Source organism: Corvus cornix, chromosome 5 (genome assembly GCF_000738735.6).
Source record: "Corvus cornix cornix isolate S_Up_H32 chromosome 5, ASM73873v5, whole genome shotgun sequence".
In the NCBI taxonomy this organism is placed as follows: Eukaryota; Metazoa; Chordata; class Aves; order Passeriformes; family Corvidae; genus Corvus; species Corvus cornix.
Genome location: NC_046335.1, coordinates 2,477,433 through 2,499,748, shown reverse-complemented (window position 1 = coordinate 2,499,748; position 22,316 = coordinate 2,477,433). Strand labels below are relative to the sequence as shown.

Here is a 22,316-nt window from a genome sequence, read left to right as displayed (position 1 = left end):
TGAGGCTGTGTAAGACAGAGAATTCTCTCCAGGCTCTTTCATTTCCCCAGAGTCTGGTGGAGCCGCACACCCAGCTCCTGCCTTGTAATCCATGGGAATTAGTCACCTGTTTTGGAAAACCAAGTCTGAGGAGCAACCTGTGCCCAGCTGTGGCAGTTTCCATGCCCACATCACATCCCACTCTGTCCCCAGCTCCCCTTCTTGCACAGGGTGAGGGTGGTCTCATCCTGAGGAGCTTGTGGAGCCAGGCAAGGAGCAATGGGATGCGCAGAGTCCCGTGAGGGTGATGGGCTGCTTCCCATTGTCCCCAAAATAAGGAGGTTCCTGAGACTCAGTGAGTGATGGGAAGTGACAGCCAGCCTTCCCTGCCTCAGCCTCTGGCCACCAAATGCAGCCTGAGCCAAGGTGGCAGTGGCATTTGGTGACAGTGGCATTTGGGAGTGGCAGGATGCCAGCCCAGCCCAGGGAAGGAGACACCGTCCCGATGCCAAATGTGACCCTACCTTTTTTTCCCTTTCCAAACGTTCCCTGCTCCAGGACAGAACGTCCTCTGACTCCTGAAGTATTTGCAATATTTCCACGCCCTCCGTTGCCAAAAAGACTTCTATAAAAAGCCACTGTTTGTTGTTTTTTGGGTTGTTTTTTTTTTTTTGCAAAACTGAAACCCTTTGCTAGTGGATGTGCAGCATTCCCAGGGCTCTGTGACAGGCACGTGGAGCTGCATCCCTGGCCCAGTTGCTTTCCAGGAGGCAAAGCTGTCTGGAGTTTGTGGAATCACAGAATATCCTGATTGGAAGGGACCCACCAGGATCATCAAGTCCAATTCCTGGTCCTGCACAGGGCAATGACCACGTCCCACTGCAAACCTCCTAAACCTTCTTTTCTTCCTTCACATCCTGCTGGTAAATAAAGGAGTGTTTTTCCTGAAATCGTGGAGCTGAAATCATGAAGTCCTGGTAGATGCACATCTCAGGGGAGGAATATGGGGAGCAACACCAGCATTCAGGAGGAATTTCTTCATGGAAAGGGTGGTCGGGCATTGGAAGGGGCTGCCCGGGGAGGTGTTGGAGTTCCCCCTCCCTGGAGGTGTCCAAGGAAGGACTGGATGTGGCCCTCAGTGCTCTGGGCTGGGTGACAAGGTGGGGGTCAGGCACAGCTTGGACTTGATGATCCTGGATGTCTTTTCCAACCTAAATGATTTGGGATCTCGGGATACAGGCTGTGGATGCTCAGGAGCATCAGGAGGATGCTCGGGGATGACGTTCACAGGGAGACAGAGGCAGCGAAACACCAAGGATGGGTTTGCTGCCTTTCCCTGCCACAAGCAGAGAGGTTTGGCAGTGGCACAGCTATTTCTAAATATGTCCAGGGAATGGGTGTGGAAGGAAATCTTCCCATTTCGAGAGCCGGCCAAATTGCAACGTCCTCAGCTTTTTCAACTGCAGGGCCCAAGTGTTCCTCTGCCAACTGCAGCATTTTCCCCTTTTATTGCCTGCCCGTGCTCAGCTGTCGTGCAGGATCCCAACCAACCCCAGGAACTGGGGTCAGTGAAATAATCAGATTTAATTACAAAGTGTCTAAGATGGAAAAAAAATCCTCTCCACCCTCCCCCCTGTCGCCACCCCAGGCATGTTCTGCGTGTGGAGGAGCATCAGGTTTTATGTCACCGTGTGAGTCAGAGAATTTTTTCATCCTTACTCTGCTGTTGACAGAGACCCTTTAAATAGATTTCCATCCTGAAGGCATTAGGACACGCTGGCAAAAACTTGGAATGAGTTGGATTGCTCCTTATGGGCCGAGGCAGAGGGAGGGTGTAAGTGGATTGTTTTTCTCTTGTTTGTGGGATTAAATTAATGGAGTTTAATTGGCCTCAAGCTGCAGTTCAGCCACTTCAGGGGCAAGGCTTGAAGTGCTGCCTGTGCTCCAAGAGGCATCCAGATAACGGGAGCCTGGGGATTTCGTCCCACTTATGGAAAAAAACATCCAAACATTCAAGTGTTTGTTGACTCTGCCTCTCCAATGGCCCTTTTTATTGGCCTTGCGGTAATGCTTGGCTCCACCACCACTGGCTGCATCCTCCTCCTCCTTTTCCTTCTCCTCCTGGGTCTCTCCTGGCTGGTGGTGCCCAGTTTCGTCTCTGGGAACCACTGGCACAAACATTCACACCCCTGCAAACCCCACTGACCCCATTTTTGGGTGGTTTTGCACATCACTGCTCCCTTGGCAAATCCGTAAGTCAACAGGTTTTCCACCCAGAATTTGGGAAAACTCCAGCAAAACCTCTGCCAGGGTCAGCCCCAGCTGATTCCACACCCATAGCACTCCTTGGGCATCTCCAGAGGCTTTGTGGGATGTCCTGACAGAGCTGCAGGGCCCCAGGCAGTGAGTGGAGAGCTTGGGTTTTGCCCAGATAAATATTTAAGTTCCTGGGCATCTGAAGAACCCATAATAAAATGTTCTGAATGTACAGACCCAGTAAACTGTGCCAGGGGGTGAGGATCTGCTCCATCAGATACTGCCCAGAGTCCAGCACAACCACAGCCTTATCTCCAGGCACTTCTGAAGTTATGTAAGTCCTTTTTTAGTTTCTTTTTTGGCTGGCTTTTTTTTCCCCCCCTCTGGTCTGTTCTGCAAAACTTTTATCTCGAGAGAATTTATGTTGCAGATAAGTCGGATACTTCATTCTGTAAACTTACACTGTGAAAAACCATCCACAGAATTCACTCATTCCAAGAAAAAAAATACTTTATTTTTGGTTGTAAGTCTGAAATGGTAGAAAAATGGGGTTTGAGGTCTCATTTTTCTAAGATTCGTCAGAGTGATGCACAAGGGCTGTAATTTTTATGAGTCATTGGTTGGAGGGAGCAGTGATGGAGTGCAGAGAGTCCCACTTCCTAGAGATATCCCACTTCAGAACACATTTCCTGGAGGAGGGAGGCTGGATCAGCATTAAAGAGAGGATTTCCCCTCAATGGTCTGTTCTACCAGTAAATTTATGGAGTTTTTATGGTTTGAAAACTAAGGAGGTGAACCAGCCCTCCGGCCTTTAGGGGAGCCAGAAACGGGGTGGGAAATGGGATGCTGAAAGCTTCTTTGGAACATTAATTTTCCTTCTGCATCAAAATTTTCTTTGTATCTCATTATTTTCCATATATATGAGAACTGAATGCTGAAAGTAGTGTGATTTCCCATCATTTCAGCTTTTGGGGAAGTTGGTCCATACTCAGCCCTTCCAGTCAATGATGTTGTGTTATATAAGTGTGTGATGTAAGAAAACCAAAAATCTGATTTCTTGTGGGACTGGGAGCCCCTGGATCCCTGGAAGTGTCCAAGGCCAGGTTGGACAGGGTTGGAGCAGCCTGGGATAGTGGAAGGTGTCACTGCCCATGGCAGGGGGTGGAACAGGATGGGCTTTAAGGTCCTTTCCAACCCAAACCATTTTGGGATCCCCATCACAACACACCTTGGTGGATAAAGATGCAACAGCTTCAAGATTCACTTGGTGGATTTGGTGCAGAAGAGCATAACTTGGGAATTTTACACCCTGTATGGAAAACACTTTTTTCTTTCTTTAAGTCAGTTTGCAGGGTGCAGATGGTGCTTTGTGAAGGAAGAGGGTTTAATCCCAGCTCTGGAGTTTGTCTCGGGGTGGGAGATAAATGGGCACAGCTGGGCTGGGTGAGCTGTGCAGGGGCTGGGTGAGAAATGAGGGCTTACACAGGGAAAAAGACCAAGGACTTCCCGTCAGCCAGAGACAGCAGGCACAGGCAGGGTCTCGCAGGCAAATGGAAGAGAAGATGCTGCAGGCAGTAAAATGGCTTCATCCAAGAGATTCAAAGCCACCTCTCTGATCATATTTTGAGTTCCAAAACTCTTCCTTCCACGCTCAGACCATTCTGACTCCTTTCTGTAGAATCCCAGAATGGTTTGGGTTGGAAGGGACCTTAAAGCCCATCCTGTTCCACCCCAGCCATGGGCAGGGACACCTTCCACTGTCCCAGGCTGCTCCAAGCCCCATCCAACCTGGCTTTGGACACTTCCAGGGATGCAGGGGCAGCCACAGCTTCTCTGGGCACCCTGTGCCAGGGCCTCCCCACCCTCACAGCCAAGAATTCCTTTCCAAAATCCCATCTAAACCTTCAGTTTGAAGCCTTTCCCTCAGCTGCCTTTGTAAAGTCCTGCAGTCTATGGCGCATCCATCGGAATGCGCTCGGGAGGAATTTGCCGCCTATCCATGGGACCGATTCCGGGATGCTCCGGCATCCCAAGGATGTGCTGCCTGCTCCATGCCCTGCAGCCATGTGCTCTTTGGAAGCAGCTGTTGAAAACTTGCCCTGGATCCTTCCTATCCTGCCGGGAGCATCAGGAACAACTGAGGGACTATAAAAAGTCTCTTTGATATCAGATGGTCAAGCCCTGGGCCGATTCCAGGCGATCACTTCCAGAATCCCAGCCTGGCCCGGAGCCCTTCTCCCGGCCTCCCTGAGTGCTTCCAGCTGAGAGGCTCCAGCAGTTGCTAATGCACCATAAATAAACCTCAGAGCCTCAACCTTGCTCCAAAATACCAGGGGAACTCCTCGATTTAGGCTGTGCTGCCTCTTGTCCCCTGCGCGTGACCCCGGTTGTCCCAGCAGATTCCTGCTCCATGAGGTAAGCTGGCTGGGATAAATGGGAATGTGTGGAGCTGGCTGCATTCAGGCTCTAGGTATTTATTGCTAGAAATGGTCAAAAAGTTGGGCAGGGAAACTGAAAGGGTGGGTGGTGGGGGCAGGGATGGGGTTTAGTGGGATGATGTGTGTGGAGAAATAATAAATGAGGGTTAAATTAAAGCTGAAATTAGATAAAGCTGATATATATTAAAAGGACTAAAATAGATCAATAATATAGGAATAAATATCTATAAATATAGAAATAAAACTAAATCGTAAGTTCAGAAAGTTTATATATAAAATAAAATACAAAGATACATAAATCTATATATTTTATACTTTTAAAATCCATATAGATATATTAGTGTGTATATTTTTAGCCTGGAAGTGTTCAGAGCTGGATTCTACAAGGCTTGGAGCAAGCTGGGATAGTGGAAAGGTGTCCCTGCCCATGGCAGGGGGTAGGACTGGATGGGCTTTTAAGGTTCTATCCAGCCTAAACCATTCTGGAATTCAATGATATGATTGAAATAAATAAATATAAATATAAATATATAAGTTTAAAAACCCTTAAAATAAATTACGCTTTCTAAAAATAAATATATAAAAATATGTATGTATACAATATTTATATATATATATAAATATGTAAGTAAATAACTGCAAGAATATAAATAAAAATAAAACTTAAATTAAAACTAGATGATGGGATGGGATGAGACACTTACAGTGTAAAAGATGGTTAAATCCTGAAGTGCCTGACCTCTGGATTCAGGAATGCCAGGGCTAGTGGGATCCATCCCTGAAGATCACCTGGATGGGGCGAGTTCCCAGTGTGGTATTTCCCAGCTTGTTTGCAGGAAGGAAGGTGCTGGTGTGGGTGGGCAGTGTGGGGGTGTGTCTTGCTCCAGTCACCAGCTGGGGACCAAATTCCAGTGTTAATTATAATCCCATGCCTGGGAGTGCTCGGGGAACTCCCACTGCTGCCAGCACGTGGTGAGATCCCAGCCCTGGAGCTGCTCCTCTTTGGGATAATGACTAATTGTGTCCTGCAGCATTCCTGTGGGTGGGAAAACACAGCCTGGCTGCAGCCAGCTCCTGTCTCCTGATCTCTCCTGCAGTGGGAATAGGACCAGGGGCTGCTTTCCATAGGGCATTCCAAAGGGACAGATTTGCAGCTGAGCATTTTGGGGTGATAGGTGCAAAAAACAGAGTAAGAAACAACACAGGAGCTTCAACATGGACAACCAGCTGCAGGGGAGACTCCAGAACTCCTTCCAGGCTCAGGCATGTCCCATGGGCTCCATAGAATCATCAGAGAACCACAGGATGGTTTGGGTTGGAATGGACTGAAAAGCTCATCCAGTCCCACCCCCTGCCATGGGTTGCTCCCAGGTTGCCCCAAGCCCCAATGTCCAGCCTGGCCTTGGACACTTCCAGGGATCCAGGGGCAGCCACAGCTGCTCTGGGCACCCTGTGCCAGGGCCTGCCCACCCTTCCAGGGAAGAATTCCTTCCCAATCTCCCATCTATCCCTGCCCTCTGGCAGTGGGAAGCCATTCCCTGTGTCCTGTCCCTCCATCCCTTGTCCCCAGTCCCTCTCCAGCTCTCCTGGAGCCCCTTTAGGCCCTGCAAGGGGCTCTGAGCTCTCCCTGGCACCTTCCTTTCTCTGGGTGAATACCCCCAGCCCTCTCATCCCATCTTTTCCCAATCCAAGCTGTATTTCAGAGCTCTCCAAGCTTTTTGCAGCCTTTCACCACTGCAGTTGGATGGCTCCATGCCCAGGTGAATCCTTCTCCAGGTCAGTTCCCACATCTTGACCAAGCACAAGGACTCCTGGTCCTGCTCCAGTCCCTCAGTGGTTTCAGTGGTACAACAGACAGCAGGCTCTGCTTTCCTGGGAAACCCTTTCCCACTTGGAATTGACTGCAGCAGACCCAAGTACTGCCTTGGTGGGAAATGGAAATTCCCTTTTCCATTGCTCCCCATATTCCCATGGCTGGAAACACGAATGCAATGGGATGCTCCTCGTTTTAAATGGGTTTCACATTGTTCAGGTTGGTCCTGGGCAGGAAGATGGGAAAGAATTGCTGTGAGAAGGAAACACTTTGGCCAAAATCTCTTTAAAAAGTGGGTAAAGGATAGGCTTTAAACTTTCCAGTGTGATGTGTAAATAAATGGTTTACTCTTGGATTGCTCCTGTGGAAGGGAGAGGACCTGACCTGTTACCTACATGGCTGAGTATTTCTATTTCTTTACATTATTTCTATATCATTGTGTATTCCTATATTATATAATATTTCTAATTTTATATTATTAATGTGGGTTTTAATTCTTATTATTTATATTTGATGTCTGGAAGTGTTACTAGGCTCTGTCACGGGATCTGCCAGTGCTTACATTTACATTCGAGTGCCTGTGCCTGGGAAATTCCACGTTTTATCCAAATGTTATGTTACCGTTCCAGCCAAGGACAGTGCTTGTTTCCAACAGGCTTGCAGGGAAAATGCTCTCAACTTGATTTTTAACCGTTGCAGAAATTCATCCAAGGGAGATACTGGGTGTTGCTGGATGTTGTTCCTAATGGAAGGATGTTCTTCTTTTCCCCCTTTTCTCCTCTTTTTTTTCCTTCTTTTTTCCCATCCTGCCATTATAAAAGTGGTCCATTTTACTCCCCCAGACATCCGGCATCCAGAAGAACTCTCCCTTTTGAGGAAACCCAGAGATCCATCAAAGAAAAAAAAGAAGAAGTTGGATGATCAGTGTGAAGATGACACCTTCGAGCTGGAGGGGCCGCTGATCACGCCGGGGTCCGGTGAGCTGGGAAAAAAATGGGAGTGGGGCAAAAAAAGGCACAGCCGTGTGGGGCTGATTGAATTTCTTAAGGTCTGTGAGAGAAACAGACCCCAAATCCATGGCACAAGTCCTGGCAAGCTGCAACACTCGGTCGCACGGATGCATGTCTGGAGCTGTCACGCATTCCCGGGAGCAGAGCAACCCCAGGCTTCACAAAACAAACCAGAGCCCGAGGGTGGCCACTGGAACACTCAGATGATGTTGCTGAGAGCTTTTCTCACCCTGCTAAGAAAGGAGTTAAATGGAAAATCGTTCCTAATGTCACATTGCTGGTGTGGTTTAGGCTGTGCCACTGTTCCAGTGTTTTATTAATTGCTTTAGTGTCGCCTTACATGAAGGGTGTAGCTGTGGATTGTGATGCTAAATAAATCCTTTTATTGCTGGGGGGTAGTTGGCCAGTCTGAATTCCAGATCCAGAGCAGGATTGGGAAGAGAATTTCTGGTGGAGTAATGTCCCACACGGAGTAACATCCCTGACAGAGTTACCACAGGCAGCAGATTCATGCAGGTGTTTGCAAGCAGAGGGGTTTTTCAGCTGTTTTCCATGGCTGCTGGAAGTCTGGTGTCCAAAGGCAAATGGCAGGAGTTTAAACCATAATATTGGCCAAGTGGGAGCACTTTATCCCAAATGGATTTGTGGAGAAGGTTGTGGTGGCGAGCAGGAGAGACGTGTCTGGCTGCCAGAGCTCTTGGGTTTAAATCCAGCAACCCAAGGGAAGCAGGGCAGCTTTAATTGAAAAAACGACCTTGGAATTCAGCAAAGTTGTATTAATTGATGTTAAATCAACTGCAGGGAAGGTCATGGAGTGGTGGCACAGGGCTTGCAGGCAAAAATGTTTTGGCTGCACAGGGTGATGTGCACCACGGGTCTGGAACAAGGAAAAATAATCCTCCTTTTGCTCTGATCCCACTCTTTCTCCTCTCAGCTACTTCAAAATACTTCAGGGCTTGTCCTCTCCCACTCCTGGCTCAGAGAATTTGGGCAAGGCTCCAGTCAATTTTCATTTCCATTTGGCATTTTCGTCTTGAAAGTCCATTCTGAGCCTTTCCAACAGCCAGTGTTCACAGAGAGCATCTCTGTTAGATTAATAGGAAAGACTTGGCCTGCTTTGGGGGAAATGTGTGCAGAAGCTGGGGTTTATTTTAATTATTTATGGCTCTTCCAGTGAGTCACTTGGCTGGTTTTGCTTTCCTTGTGAATGAAATCACTCGCAGCAGGTTGAATTCCTGCCTGTTCAGGTGCCATTCGATAAAAGTCGTGGGTTTCATCTGAATAAATCATTTCTAGCGTTGTTCCAACATCAGTTTGTGTTGCTGAAAGCTTCTGGAAAGCTAATTAATGGAGGTGCTGATTTCAATGTCTTGGGAGTGTTTTGTCACTGAGTACCCCAAACCTGGCAGTGAAACCATTTAAATCCCGGTGGGCAGAGTTGTCAATACACCCACAGGATGTGTTGCCCAACACTTTCCATTAGAAGACCTGTAGTCACTTGTTTATATAAATTAGCCAAATTTGTAGCTCTTTCTGCTGGAACTTTCCATGACACTGCCTGCCTGGGGCACATTTTTTGAGGGAAGCTTCTTTTGAGATGTTTCGGGTGTTTGGAGAAAGTGATGAGAACAGTGCAGGGCAAGCTTTGCTCTGATGGAGCAAACACTCAGTCAAGGAGTGTGGGGGGATATTCGTGGAAGAACCTGCCCATTTGGGGCAAAAAGTGGGATTTTCTTTTGTTGGTCCAGCTGATGCTCAGCCCTGTGTGCTCGAGCTGTGTGAAGGCTGAGGGCAGCAGCAAGAGTAGATGGGGAGGAGGGAGGAGCTCTTTTGGGAAGTGATTTATGGAAGCGATGGGGGTTTATGGCTGGTTTTTGTTGGAGTTCTCTGCTCCAGGGCTGTAACAATCCATGGGGAGAGCACCTTTTCTGCTGCTTTTAGAATCACAGAATCACAGCATAGCTCAAGTTGGAAGGGACCCTAAGGATTGTGGCGTCCCAGCTCCCAAAGTACCTGGTCTAAGAACCTGGAAATCATCCCTGGCCTTTTCCTTGCAAATGAAGGTGGATTTTTCCATCCCTTGACCATTCCTGCTGCTTTTTTGCTCGTGCCTGGTTTGCTGGATCTGTCTTGGCACCCACAGTGTGTACAGGTCCCCAGATGATTCATCCAGACTGGGATGCCAGCAAAACGAGCAGGAGCATTAAAAGCATCCTTTTTTGATGGTTTTCACTTTCATTTTCCATCCTGCCAGGCAGTTTAGAATCAGGTTTGTAATTATTTGGCGTTTCCTAGCCATGATGTTGGTTGTCACTGACATGATGCTGTTGATTCACGCTGTTCTTCCTGCTCCTTGAGATGGCCATCGTGAAAAATGAGGGTTCAGAAAGGTTTTTCCATTGGTTTGGTCTTGGACTTTTCCAGTCTAGCTCAGTTTTCTGTCATTCCTTGGCCATGAGGCTGGAGGGATGGTTTGGAGCAAGGAGCTGGAGCGTGGCCCAAGGTGGTGGCTCGGGGCAACAGCAGGAGGTGGCACAAAAGGCCTTGTTTGGGTGCCTCGAATTGCAGGCTCGTGATTTAGGAAGGACACAGCCCTTTCCCAAAAATCCAGTGTGGTGTTGGACCTTCTGGTGCTGGTGGGCAGATTTATGCCCAGCAGGTGATGCTGAGGGAGCTCCTTGCCCGATGTGTGTACACAGTGGAATTCCTGGCATCAGGATACAGTGGTTGATCCTCCCTTACTCTGAAAATCTGGATTTTATATTAAAATTCAAAGTTCCCATGAGATGAAGAGGGGCTGTTTCATTGGATGGTTTGGAATGGAAGGGATTTAAAAGGGACTTAAAGCACTTCTGGTTCCACCCCCTGCCATGGGCAGGGACACCTTCCAGAGACCAGGATGTCCAAGCCTCATCCAAGCTCTCCTGGAACAACTCCAGGGATGGGGCAGCCACAACCTCTGTGTTAAGCTCTCAGCTATTTTGAGCTGTGAGATACCGAGCTGGATTTGGTTTTTTCTCTTCAAATTAATAATTTTAAAGTGTTTGGGGGTTTTTTTGTCTGCTTTGAGTCGGTACGAGCTGTGAAGCTTCGAAAGGCCTGGGAGTAACGTGTGCTTTGGGATCAGTTTGGCGCCACATTGCACCACTCGCTCAGCACATTAATTCCGAATTTGTGTGGCCACCTCAGCAAGCTTTTCCATCCGGGAATGCCACATTTCCATGCCCAGCTGTTCTTGGAACGTGAACAAAATAACGGGAAGTCACTTCAGTTGCTTTGCTGCCACCAGCGCTGCTGCAGATGCTCCATTTGGGTGGTTCAACCTCACCTGTGCTGCTCTGCCCTCTTCCAAAAATGCTCATTTTTGGCTTCTGTCCTTCTCCTACTCTCCGGGTGACTTTCTCTCGCCTTCTCACTTCCCTCCTTTCTTTCCCTCTCTATAGGCACCGATATTCTTTACATCGGCCCCGTCAAAGGTGAGCTCCACCTCAATAGGACTTTTGCCCTCTGCCTCTGGTCTCTTTGGCTGCACCCTTAGTTTATTTTCCTGCTCCTCTAAAACTTTTGACTTCCAAAATCTTTAAGCAACAGGTAATACCGGTAAGTCGGGGGCCACTCATGTCCCAGGTGCCACAGAAACTCAGGGGGCAAGAGCTTCCCGCTGTGGGAGATCTGTGTCTTCTCCCATCATTTGGGCTGGAATGAGTTTTCCATCAGTTTTGCTCTTGGAGAAGAGCCGAGAGAGAGGAGAGGGACAGGTTTTCATGGGAGAACAAGCAGCACAGTGTTTTCCCATTGTGGAAAGATAGAAAGGGAAGGTTTTCCATCCGCCAGCTCCGGATTTGCGCGGAGCCGGCATGGCCGGGAGCAGGCAGGGCTTGGCCCTGGGCTAATTCCCGGCTTTTATTCCCCTCGCTGGTAGGAAATATCTATTCAAGCCCAGGACTCTATAGCAAAACGATGACGCCGACCTACGACGCCCACGACGGCAGCCCCCTGTCCCCCACGTCCGCCTGGTTCGGCGACAGCGCCCTGTCCGAGGGCAACCCAGGAATCCTGGCCGTGAGCCAGCCCGTCACCTCCCCGGAGTCCTTAGCCAAAATGTACAAGCCCCAGACGCTGCTCGATAAGGCCAAAATCAACCAAGGGTGAGTTCAGGAGCCGAGGAGTTGGGGTTTTTTGCTGATTTTTAGTTGTGTTCTCGAGAGCGTCGTGGCGACTCCGCCGGAGCGTTCCGTGTGTGTTATCCCGTGTTGGCAATTCACAGGTGGCTGGACTCGTCCCGATCCCTGATGGAGCAGGAGGTGAAAGAAAACGAGGCTTTGCTACTCCGGTTCAAGTACTACAGCTTTTTTGACCTGAATCCAAAGGTACAGAGCTCCTTGTTCCACTTGCATTTTGGAATTTCCATCCTTAGGAGCAAAGGATGCCTGGATCTCTAACGTTCTGTTGTATTGGTAAATCTCCCAAAAAAACCTGGAAGTTTGAAAATTGGTTGTGAAGGCATCAAACCCAGGATTTGTGCTCCTATATACCAGGGATTTTAGGTGTTGCTAGAGGTGTTTTAAGAGTTCTTAAAGCCACTTTGTGTCATTGGCAGAGGATTTTCGGTCTCAGATCGAAATGTTGTTTTGAGATGAGAGATCACAGAATCCCAGATTAGCTTGGGTTGGAATGGGCCTTAAAGACCATCTCATTCCAACCCCCTGCTGTGGGCAGGGATAGCTTCCAGTAGATGGGGTGGTTTTGCTTGAGCTGGGCTCCTGGTTTTCCAAGCATTCCGTGTTCCTGTGCCGCAGTACGACGCGATCAGGATCAACCAGCTGTACGAGCAGTCCAAGTGGGCAATCCTGCTGGAGGAGATCGAGTGCACAGAGGAGGAGATGATGATGTTTGCAGCACTGCAGGTGAGGGACAGCCCCACAGGCTCCTGGGTTGGGTTAGACTTGATTCTGTTTGCAGACTTCTTTGCTGATTAATCTGATAAACGAAGTTATGGAATCCCAGAATGGTTCGGGTTGGAAGGGACTTCAAAGCCCATCCAGTTCCAACCCCATTCCACTATCCCAGGTTGCTCCAAATTGGTCTTGGACACTTCCAGGGATCCAGGGACAGCCACAGCTTCTCTGGGCACCCTGTGCCAGGGCCTGCCCACCCTCACAGCCAAGAATTCCTTCCCAATATCCCATCAAAACCTCCCCTTCAGTTTAAAATCGTGTTTTAGGCCTCACTTTATCTGTGGTGGGAGCTTGGCCTCCTCACGCTGGTAGAAGTTGGATCATTTCCCATCTCCAGCTCCTCACTTGAGTTCATGAGATAATTTAAATATTTGCCACTGATTATCCCTCACAAAAAAGAACTTGACCTGCTTTTACCAAACATGTTTATATCTATCTTAACTTCTAGTTTTGCCCTTCTTAACCCATCCCATATGAACACGGGGTTACTGAACTGTGCCTTTCTGGCTCTCTGTCCTCATACCAGCTGGGGATAATCTGTGGCTTTCCCAGAACTATTTATTTATCTGCTTTATGAAATACTCACTGTGATTTGGCATAAATGCTCCACCTGCTATTGACTTCCATGAGAGGGATGGCAGGCATTTGTTCCGTGTGGTCTGGCACACCTTGGAGCTGTAGGATGCAGAAATGTCCCCCTCAGGAGCAGGGCTGCCTTCTCCAAGAGCCCCTCCCAGGAACAAAAGAGCAGAAAGCAGAAATATAATGACTCAGTTTATATCCAACTGCTCTGGAGTGGGTTGGGCACGGTCCTTCCTGTGAGGTTTTATGGATGTTTTGGTTTTCTGGGGTGAAAACAGATGCAAAGACATAGAATCCTGCAATGGTTTGGCTTGGAACGAGCTTTAAAGATCATCTTGTTCCACCTCCTGCCATGAGCCAGGACACTTCCACTATCCCAGGCTGCTCCAAGCCCCGTCCAACCTGGCCTTGGACACTTCCAGGGATGGGGGGATCTTAAAAATGTCCATAAACACCTGGTAGGAGGCAGGAAAGGGGGTGGACGGAGGTGCCCAGTGGCAGGAGCAGAGGCCACGGACACAGCCTGGAAGAGGGGAGGTTCCCTCTGCACATCAGGAAACGTTTTCGTACGGGGAGGGCGACAGAGCTCTGGTGCAGTTTGCCCAGAGGGGCTGTGGAGTCTCCATCCCCGGAGTTACTCCAAAGCCAGGTGGACGTGGCCCTGGACAACAGCTCCAGGTGGCCCTGCTGGGACAAGGGGTGGGACCAGGTGACCTCCAGAGGTCCCTTCCACCCTCAGGCCAGTGGAAAGAGCAGCTCTGCCCTGCGCAGTCCAGAGATGTCCTTTAGGGATCATTGCCTGGAGACTCCTTGCACTGGAAACATCCAAGATGGCCATTCCTGACTCAACAAACACTCGCTCCAGTGTTTGCTGGCCTCTGCTCCTGGTTTTCCACTCGTTTCCCACTCCACTTCCCAAGCATGGCGGCTGTGTCGCGATGATCCCGCGGGATCCTGGGGTCACAGGAGCATCCTGGTGTGACCCTGTCCTTGCCTTCCAGTACCACATCAACAAGCTGTCCATCATGTCCTCGGAAAACCACCTGAACCACAGTGACAAGGACGTGGACGAGGTGGATGCCGCGCTCTCGGACCTGGAAATCACCCTGGAAGGTGGGAAGACGTCGACGATCCTGGTAAGGGCTGCAGGGAGTTTTTCCAGACATCCAACCTCCTTTATTTCCTTCCTCTCCCTTTTTTTTTTTCCTAATTCTGATGAGAACGTTGCCCACACCCCAATAATATTTTCTTTAAAATACAGGGATTTTAGATACCAAGGGATAGCTCTACAAAGAGGGAATCCTGGGCAGCATCTGGAAAAGTCTTGGAGGAGCCAGGATCTTACTGATCCCCCCGTGCCCCAAGCCACCCTCCTGATGAAAGAATGGAAAACTAAATGGAAATGAAATTGATTTTTATCCTCACTACTGACTTTCCCGAATAACTGAGTTTTCCACACTGAGGTTCCTCTTCCACTGTTTCTAATTCACGTTTTACAGCACCTAAAGCAGCTGCTGGATTTTCAGAACTAATTTAGGCTTATGAAATCCTATTTTTATTAGACTGGATTTTAGCCTAGGTCTGTATTTCAGAGCATTTGGGGATTTTTTTCTCGATATGCTGTTTTAACACTGCTTTTCCACCTTTCAGAATATAAAGCCTGAAAATTAAAGTGCATTAAAAGGACTCAGTCCTGTCAGCCTTGGCCCAGCACAGCTTTTCCAGGCATTTTGCACATTTAAACCGTCTCTTTCCACCCCTAAAATCTCTGAAACTTTCCACTTTTCCACTTCACATAATTTTTTAAGTGTTTATGACAGGGCTTTTTGAAGCTACATCCATCCTTAGACGCTTTATTGGCATTAACAGCAGCAGAGCTTTGCCATATAAACCAGAAACAACAACAGCTTTTTATCACCAAGACATATTTTCTAATCTCTTCCGCAAAACCAGATTTGAAACACATCACTGAGGAGCAGTCCCTGCCAGGCAGGATCGAAGAGGACAATGATTCATCCGAAAAAACCCATCCCTTTCCGTAGGGCTTTGTAGCAGGAGCCACTTCCAGATGCATTCGAGTAATTGAATACGGATAATGGGCAATTACTGGATTGTTTGTTTAGATTCTGCATTTTTTTCCCTGTGCTATCTGTAAACAGTTTCTCGTTGCAGACTGAAAGTAAACTGTCCTGCTACTGGAAGCTCCTGGAGCAATCCTCCCTTTTCCTGTCCCTCGAAAACCCTTTTACTTCCAGCTCCTGGGAATTGCGAGTGCCACCCTCGTGCAAAAAAAGGGAATTTAAACTCAATATTTAAAAAAAATTTTGGGGGGGGGGGGGTGGAAATTCTTTCTAGACTTCAAAATCCCTTCCCCAGTCAGTTCTCTGTGGAGGTGCCTCTTTGCCTTTAGTTTGGAGCACCAGGAATAACTGAAGGGAGGAGAAAATGGCCTGTGCGAGCGCTGCTGCCGTGACCGCCGCTGACCCCGCGGCTGGGAATTGGCCCTGGCCGCAGCAGGAATTCCTCAAAGGAAAACAAAGCCTCGTCCTCTGCTTTCCAAACAGCAGAGCTGGGCCCTGGATTTTTCACCCCTTGCTTCTCCCAGGAAGTGGCTGAGGCTTTCTCAGCAGCAGTTTCACAACCCCTAAGCCCTGATGGGGTTCCCGGCTCCCTGCCCTGCACCACATCCCTTCCCTCCTGATCCCACTGCTCCAGCTGCGCTGGGGCAGGCGGGTGAGTGGGATCATCTTTGATTTCCAGGGTGACATCACTTCCATCCCAGAGCTCGCTGACTACATTAAAGTCTTCAAGTAAGTGCTGATGGGAAGAGCTGCTTGTGGAACTGGTAATGGCTGTGAATAATTCATGGTCCTGCCTCTTAATATCCTTTTGGTTTTTATCTCCTGGCCTTAAGATATTCAAAATATTCCATACCGAAGTTGATTGGTTCTCAAATACAAAATTCAAGGTGTTTTACTGCTGTGGTGCATCCCAGAGCCAGCAGTGTGTGCTGGGATGTTTCTTTAACACATTTAATGCCCAGGAGAGAACAGACCATCCTAAAATGAGGAGCAAAACCTAAAAACCTCCCTCAAAGACCTCTCCTGGTCTGCAGGAGGCTGGAGGAATTCTGTCCAGCCGGGATCCTGGTCTCTCCATGCCAAAAGGAGCAGGTTAAGTTGACTCTGCCCCTCTCCCAGCTTGCTCAGGATTTAGGGTTTTTTTTTAGCTTGCTTTGACTCGGTTGGTGGTTCGTGGAAACCGGGAACGGCAGCGTCTGGACGTGGAGGAACATTTTTGGCAGCCACGACCGTCTTTTGCAATTTATTGCCTGCTGCAGTGAAAGTTCTGGAAGCTGGAAACACTGATGGGATTTCACAGCAGAGCTGTAGGATAGAGGGGGGGGGAAAAAAGCTATAGACAGTGAAGTAGCTCTGGAACAAGCCTTTATTTTATGAATTGTTTGGTTCTGGAGCCAGAACCTGGCACTCTCTGCTCGGAAAACTCCTTCTCCCTCTCCAAAGGCAAATTACCGAGGTCTCTGCCTCTGTCTGGGCTTGTGGTCTGCCTTAATTGGGGCGAAGTTTCAGGGCTGTGCCCAGCCCCTCAGTGGGTGTTTCTTCCCTCCCTTGAACAGACAAACAAACAAAAAACTTGGTCTTCCCCTTGATCTGCTGATTTGCCAATCAAATTAGGCACGACTCTGGGAGCTAATTGCCTGTGAATTGGAGCACCAGGGGCTGGAGCAGCCAGAAGCTGCTGGTTCCTCACTCGAGTCAGGCCCTAAACCCTGGGGCTGGGATTTGAGGCTGTCAGATTGAACACAGAATTCCATTTGCTCCTAAAACCAGGGGTCAGGTGGTATTTTAGTGCCAGAAATCCAATGTAAATGGTGCAATGTTTGGAGTGGTCCCAGCTTTGGACATGCCTCTTGTCACACTTCAGCTGGGGAGGAGAACTGGGGAACAATGCATGTGCCTTGTATTCCATATATTTAACTCCTATAAATGTGTCCCTGTATGTGCCTGGTGTGGCTGTAGAGACTTGGAATGTTTCTCTCTCCCCTGCCAGCCAGGCTACTGCTCTTGCCAGCTGAAATCATAGAATTCCAGAATGTTTTGGGTTGGGATGGACTTCAAAGATCATCCAGTTCCACCCCCTGCCACAGGCGGGGACACCTTCCACTATCCCAGGTTGCTCCAAGCCCCATCCAACCTGGCCTTGGACACTTCCAGGGATCCAGGGGCAGCCACAGCTTCTCTGGGCACCCTGTGCCAGGGCCTCCCCACCCTCACAGCGAAGGATTTCTTCCTAATATCCAGTCTAAACTACTCTCAGCAGCTGTTTCTGACATGAAAATACAAGAGATGCATGAGAGGCTGCAGATCCAGCCTTAGAATAAGGTTTAGAAATCAGGGAAGGTTAAAATATTCCAATACTTGGAGTTCTGCGAAGGCCATGGGCTTGTGTTGGGATGAGCTCAGGGTCCCAGGTGCTTCACTTTGCAAGGCCATCAGTTCTCCTGCAGAATCGAGCAAAACCCATGTTTTCCACAGAAACCTTTTGTGCTGTGGAGTGTTTAAAAGGAAAACAAGGGGTGCACTCAGGCGTGTGCGTGACTGACACGTCCTTGGAAGTGCTGCTTCCCCTCCGAGCCTGAGCAGAGTGGTTCCAGTTTCACCTGGTGGCTGGAGAGGCAGATTTTGCAGCGGTTCATGGGCACATCTGTTTTTGTAGCACAATCCTCCAACTCCCCCCACCTTGCCCCAAATGATCTCCACGGGATTGAAGAGTCCAAACTTGCAATTGGAGCTCAGCTCCTTGAGCCAGCAGTGAAGGGATGGCTGAGCCCCCAGGCCAGGGTGGGAATGACCCAGGCTGCTAACAGCAGCTTTCCAGGGCTGAAATGCTGAGCAAATACTGAGGTTTCCTGGGGAGCAGCTTGTTTTAGGAGCTCAGACCAAGTGAGATGTCCCTCCACATGTCCTGCAGGCCCAAGAAGCTGACGTTGAAAGGCTACAAGCCCTACTGGTGCACCTTCAAAGATACCTCCATCTCCTGCTATAAAAGCAAAGAGGAATCCAACGGGACTCCTGCTCACCAGATGAACCTGAGAGGTAAGAGAAGCATAAGGTGGGGGAAGAGAAACTGCTTTTTATTCCAGGAACAGGCTGCTCCTCCTGCATCTTGTTTTCCCACTGTTTTATCAGCTCGGAATTCCATCCCGGGGTTGGGTAAAGGTGTTTAAAGGAATGAGGTGGCTGGGTTTGATATCGTGGCACAGAGTTGGACTTCCAGACAGTGAAATATGTGTGATCCCTTGGGGAAGCACTGCCACCTCCCCAATAGCATGGAGAGAGAGCTTGGAGAACCACAGAATGGTTTGGGTTGGAAGGGACCTTCCAAACCTTGCTCCAACCTTCCACCTGCCCTTCTCCTTTTTGTCACTTACCCAAAGGATTGCACTGACTCCCACAGCAGAAACTGGAAAGAACAGACCATCCTCTTCCTCTCCTGCCTTTATTTCTCCTCCTCTCCCCGGTGCTGGTTTGGAGCAGCCTCACTAGAGCTGAAATTCCTGTGGCTGCTGCCTGCGCTTATGTCAAGTGAAACATTCCTGCTCCTGCAGCCACGGAGCTGCAGCGAGCTCGTTTGTTCTCCCCGTGGAGGCAGGAGCAGGGTGGATGCCAGGCGACCTCAGGCTGCTGTGGGAGCGAGGCCTGGCCTGCAGGACCTTTCTGGGAGCTGTGACAAATCTGCTGTGACGGCACTTTGCAGAAATCTGGGAGGCGGCGTTGATGCCGTGGCAGGGTCAGTTCATCACCCCCCCGTGCTCACACAACCACTTGGAATTCTCTCCAGGCACCCAGAGCGGGATGCTCACACCTCGCTGCTGCCTGTAGCAGCCAAAATCATGGAATCCCAGAATGGTTTGGGTTGGAAGGGACCTTAAAGCTCATCCAGTTCCACCTTGTTCCCATGGGCAGGGACACCTTCCACTAAACCGGGATGCTCCAAGCCCCACCCAGCCTGGCCTGGAACACTTCCATGGCATCCCATCATTCACAAATAACATAGAGGGGTTTCAGGGTGAGAGTCAACACCCATCCAGTCACCTTTTCCTATCCTTTCATGAAAATTCTGGGGTGTTTGCCAGCCACTGGATGCATTCCTGATTCCAGGCAGGATCCAGGAGTTCTGTGGGTGCTCATTCGCTTTGGCTTCATTGCTTTCAGATCAGGTCTTGCTTTTCTCCCCCATTTTCCTGACACTTGGAAAAAGGGACATCTGACAGGTTTTTTCTGTGCTGTGTGGAGTGCTCATCCCATCAGAGGTGTGGGACAAACCTTTGGCAGCACTGAGATGCCACCGGAGACCCTTGAGTCAGGGAATTTTGCTCTTTCTTTTCCTATTTTTGCTTTCTTTGCCATTTTTTAAATCATAGTTCCTCACATCCCTGTAAAATACCGGCTCCCTTCTTGCAGGATGTGAAGTTACCCCTGATGTGAACATCTCTGGTCAGAAGTTCAACATCAAACTCCTGATCCCAGTGGCAGAGGGGATGAACGAGATTTGGCTGCGCTGCGACAACGTAAGTTCATCTCTTGGGCTGGCCACCTCTTTGCCCACCATCAGCTCCTGCTCAGGTGCTGTTCTTTAAAAAGCAAATAGAAAATGCACTCACCTGTCTGATCTCAGCATTCCAAACGTGCTCCAAGTCTCCTGTGAGTTTGGAGCAGAAGGTCAGCCTTGGCTTTGTTGTGTGGTTTTGGCCACGCGTTGGTTGGCTTTCTGCCCGTCTTTGTGCACGTTGGAGTCTCCTGGGGCTGGGAGGGGAATGAAGCTCCCTGGGGTGTTTTTGGAGGGGTCTGGTGGTCCCCCCACGGCTGTGACAGACACGTGTCCCTGTTTTGGGGGGCAGGAGACGCAGTACGCCAGCTGGATGGCCGCCTGCCGCCTGGCCTCCAAGGGCAAGACCATGGCCGACAGCTCCTACGGCATGGAAGTGCAGAACATCCTGTCCTTCCTGAAAATGCAGCATTTGAACCCCGACCCGCAGCTGATCCCGGAGCAGATCAACACCGACATCAACCCCGAGTGCCTGGTGTCTCCTCGCTACCTGAAGAAGTACAAGAACAAGCAGGTAGGTGCTGCCCTTGTTGGCCTTGGTTGGACTGGACACGCGTCCCGGCGGTGGCTGGTGTTTAACACGGCGTGGTTTGGATGTTCTGGATGTCTTCACTCACTGGGATGCACGTGGTTACTAAAATGAGATGGGACTGAAGGGTGTGGTTTGGATCCAGCACCTGGGGATGGCACCCAGCACCGGGATTGTGCCGTGTGATGTGCATGGACACGGCGGGGAACCTTCGATTGTAAACGCATTTGAAATTGGTTGATGTTTATTTTAAACGCATTCTGGGAATGGTTTGGCCCCTGCTGATAATGGTTTGGCCCCAGCTGCCCCATCTCTCCCCGGTGCTGGGGTTAAAACCCCTTCCCCTGCACAGAATCCATGGAGAAATCCCCGGGATCAGCGGAGTTGCAGTTGCTTGCAGTGCTTTATCCACACTTGGCTGTAACATGGTTTGCATATTTCTCTCTCTGCTTTTCCACTGCTTCCAAATGCCAGTCCTCGGAACATTGCTTCGTTTTTGAGTTGCTGTGACTCGTGCTTGAACTCCATCCACGCTCCACCGGATCCCTGCCTGACAGGGCTGAACTGTTCCTCACTGGGGATAAATGCAGGATTCTCTCAAAGAGAATTATATGTCAGAACAGCAGCAAAAATAAGGAAAGCATTGCTCCGTGGCCTTCTGGTGACTTAAATCCTTCAGGCTGCTGGCTGGGGCTGGATATGATTTCTCCAAGCCCAGAAGAAGGCTGCAAGTCAGAGAAGCCGGAAAAATGTAACTTTTTATTGGCACAGCACGATGATTTCCTGGCAGTGGAGTTATATTTTATATAGCCCTTATTATTCTCCTGAATAAGCCTTTATATCCACTTGGATGGAGGAGAGGCTGCATAAATATACGATTTTAACATATATATAGATAGATAGATTTATATATTTATATATATATAATGTTTTCTAGGTTTCCGGTAAAACAGAGGCACCTGGGAAAATATTAGCTTGGAAAACTTGCTTACTGTGCAGGTATCCTGGTTATAAAACTAAAATCCATGGAATCGTGGGGATGGGCATGATGGGGATGATCCCAGTCAGGACGTGGCTGTGGTGTGGACACTGGCTCCCTCACAGACATCAGCTAAGCAGTGGATTTAGGATTTTCCTTGATGGCCAGAGGCAAAGCTTGGAGCAGTGGAGGATGTTTGCTGGGAGGAATGAGGGATGGAGGCTGCAGGAATGTCAGGAATTTGACCACAAGGGTCCTTCCGTGGCCCCAGCACAGGGAAGGAGGAGGAGGAGGGGGAGGAGGAGGTTGAGGAGCCCACAGGAGGTGCCAGAATGGGAATTGGCCGTGGGCCTTGCTGGAGGATTTGTGGAGGTGCTGGGTCCTCACCAGCCCCAAACCCACTGTTTGGGGTTTGTCTCCACATGCAGCAGTGGAGGGTTGGCAGGCTGGGTTTAGAAGCACCAAATCCTAAATTGAAATAGAAACCAACCCAGAATAAGGTGCCCTGCCAGGGTTTGCTGTCAGAGCCAGCAAGGGCAAATACCTCCCTGGGAAGCCCAGCTGATGTTCCCTTCACCTGCTTGTTATCCCGAGCAGCATCCCAATCATTTCTCCACATATCCCAAATAGAAGGAGCTGGTGAGCTCACAGTGAGCTCATGAGCTTCCTCTTGGGCTTCCTCAGCCAGAGAGTGGCCTTGAGTTTGTGCAGAGACGTGGAGAGGAAAGTGAGGGTACAAATTCTCCTCTGAACTGGCAGCTTCATTCTCCCCTTCACCCCCCAGCAGGACCACAGAACCATGGAATATCCTGGGTGGGAAGGGTCCCACAGGGATCATCCAGGGCAGCTCCTGGCCCTGCACAGACACCCCAACAATCCCACCCTGGGCATCCCTGGCAGCGCTGTCCAAGCGCTCCTGGAGCTCTGGCAGCCTCGGGGCCGTGCCCATTCCCTGGGGAGCCTGGGCAGTGCCCAGCACCCTCTGGGGGAAGAACCTTTCCTGATATCCAACCTAAACCATCTCAGGACCAAAACCATCTCTCCACAACTCCAGGGCCCAGCTGGGATCACTCCAGTGCTCCGGCAGGGCCGGCACGAGCGGCAAATCTCTGCTCGCTTGTCCCTGCTCACATTCCCTTTGG

General features: G+C 49.6%; 1 protein-coding gene across 4 annotated transcripts in view; it reads left to right on the top strand.

Moving 5' to 3' along the window:
* The window catches only part of FERMT2 (FERM domain containing kindlin 2), a 49,803-nt gene that overhangs the window by 22,966 nt on the left and 4,521 nt on the right, over positions 1 to 22,316 (top strand). For 2 of the 4 annotated variants that reach the window (XM_039552380.1, XM_039552381.1), the window contains exons 4-13: positions 7,329 to 7,463; positions 10,940 to 10,972; positions 11,419 to 11,644; positions 11,764 to 11,866; positions 12,296 to 12,403; positions 14,038 to 14,172; positions 15,797 to 15,846; positions 18,029 to 18,153; positions 19,522 to 19,628; positions 19,959 to 20,180. In XM_039552380.1, the coding sequence (XP_039408314.1) occupies positions 7,329 to 7,463; positions 10,940 to 10,972; positions 11,419 to 11,644; positions 11,764 to 11,866; positions 12,296 to 12,403; positions 14,038 to 14,172; positions 15,797 to 15,846; positions 18,029 to 18,153; positions 19,522 to 19,628; positions 19,959 to 20,180 (1,244 nt within the window). The remainder of the gene's footprint in view (positions 1 to 7,328; positions 7,464 to 10,939; positions 10,973 to 11,418; positions 11,645 to 11,763; positions 11,867 to 12,295; positions 12,404 to 14,037; positions 14,173 to 15,796; positions 15,847 to 18,028; positions 18,154 to 19,521; positions 19,629 to 19,958; positions 20,181 to 22,316) is intronic. The other 2 variants (XM_039552383.1, XM_039552382.1) reach the window with 1 other exon arrangement.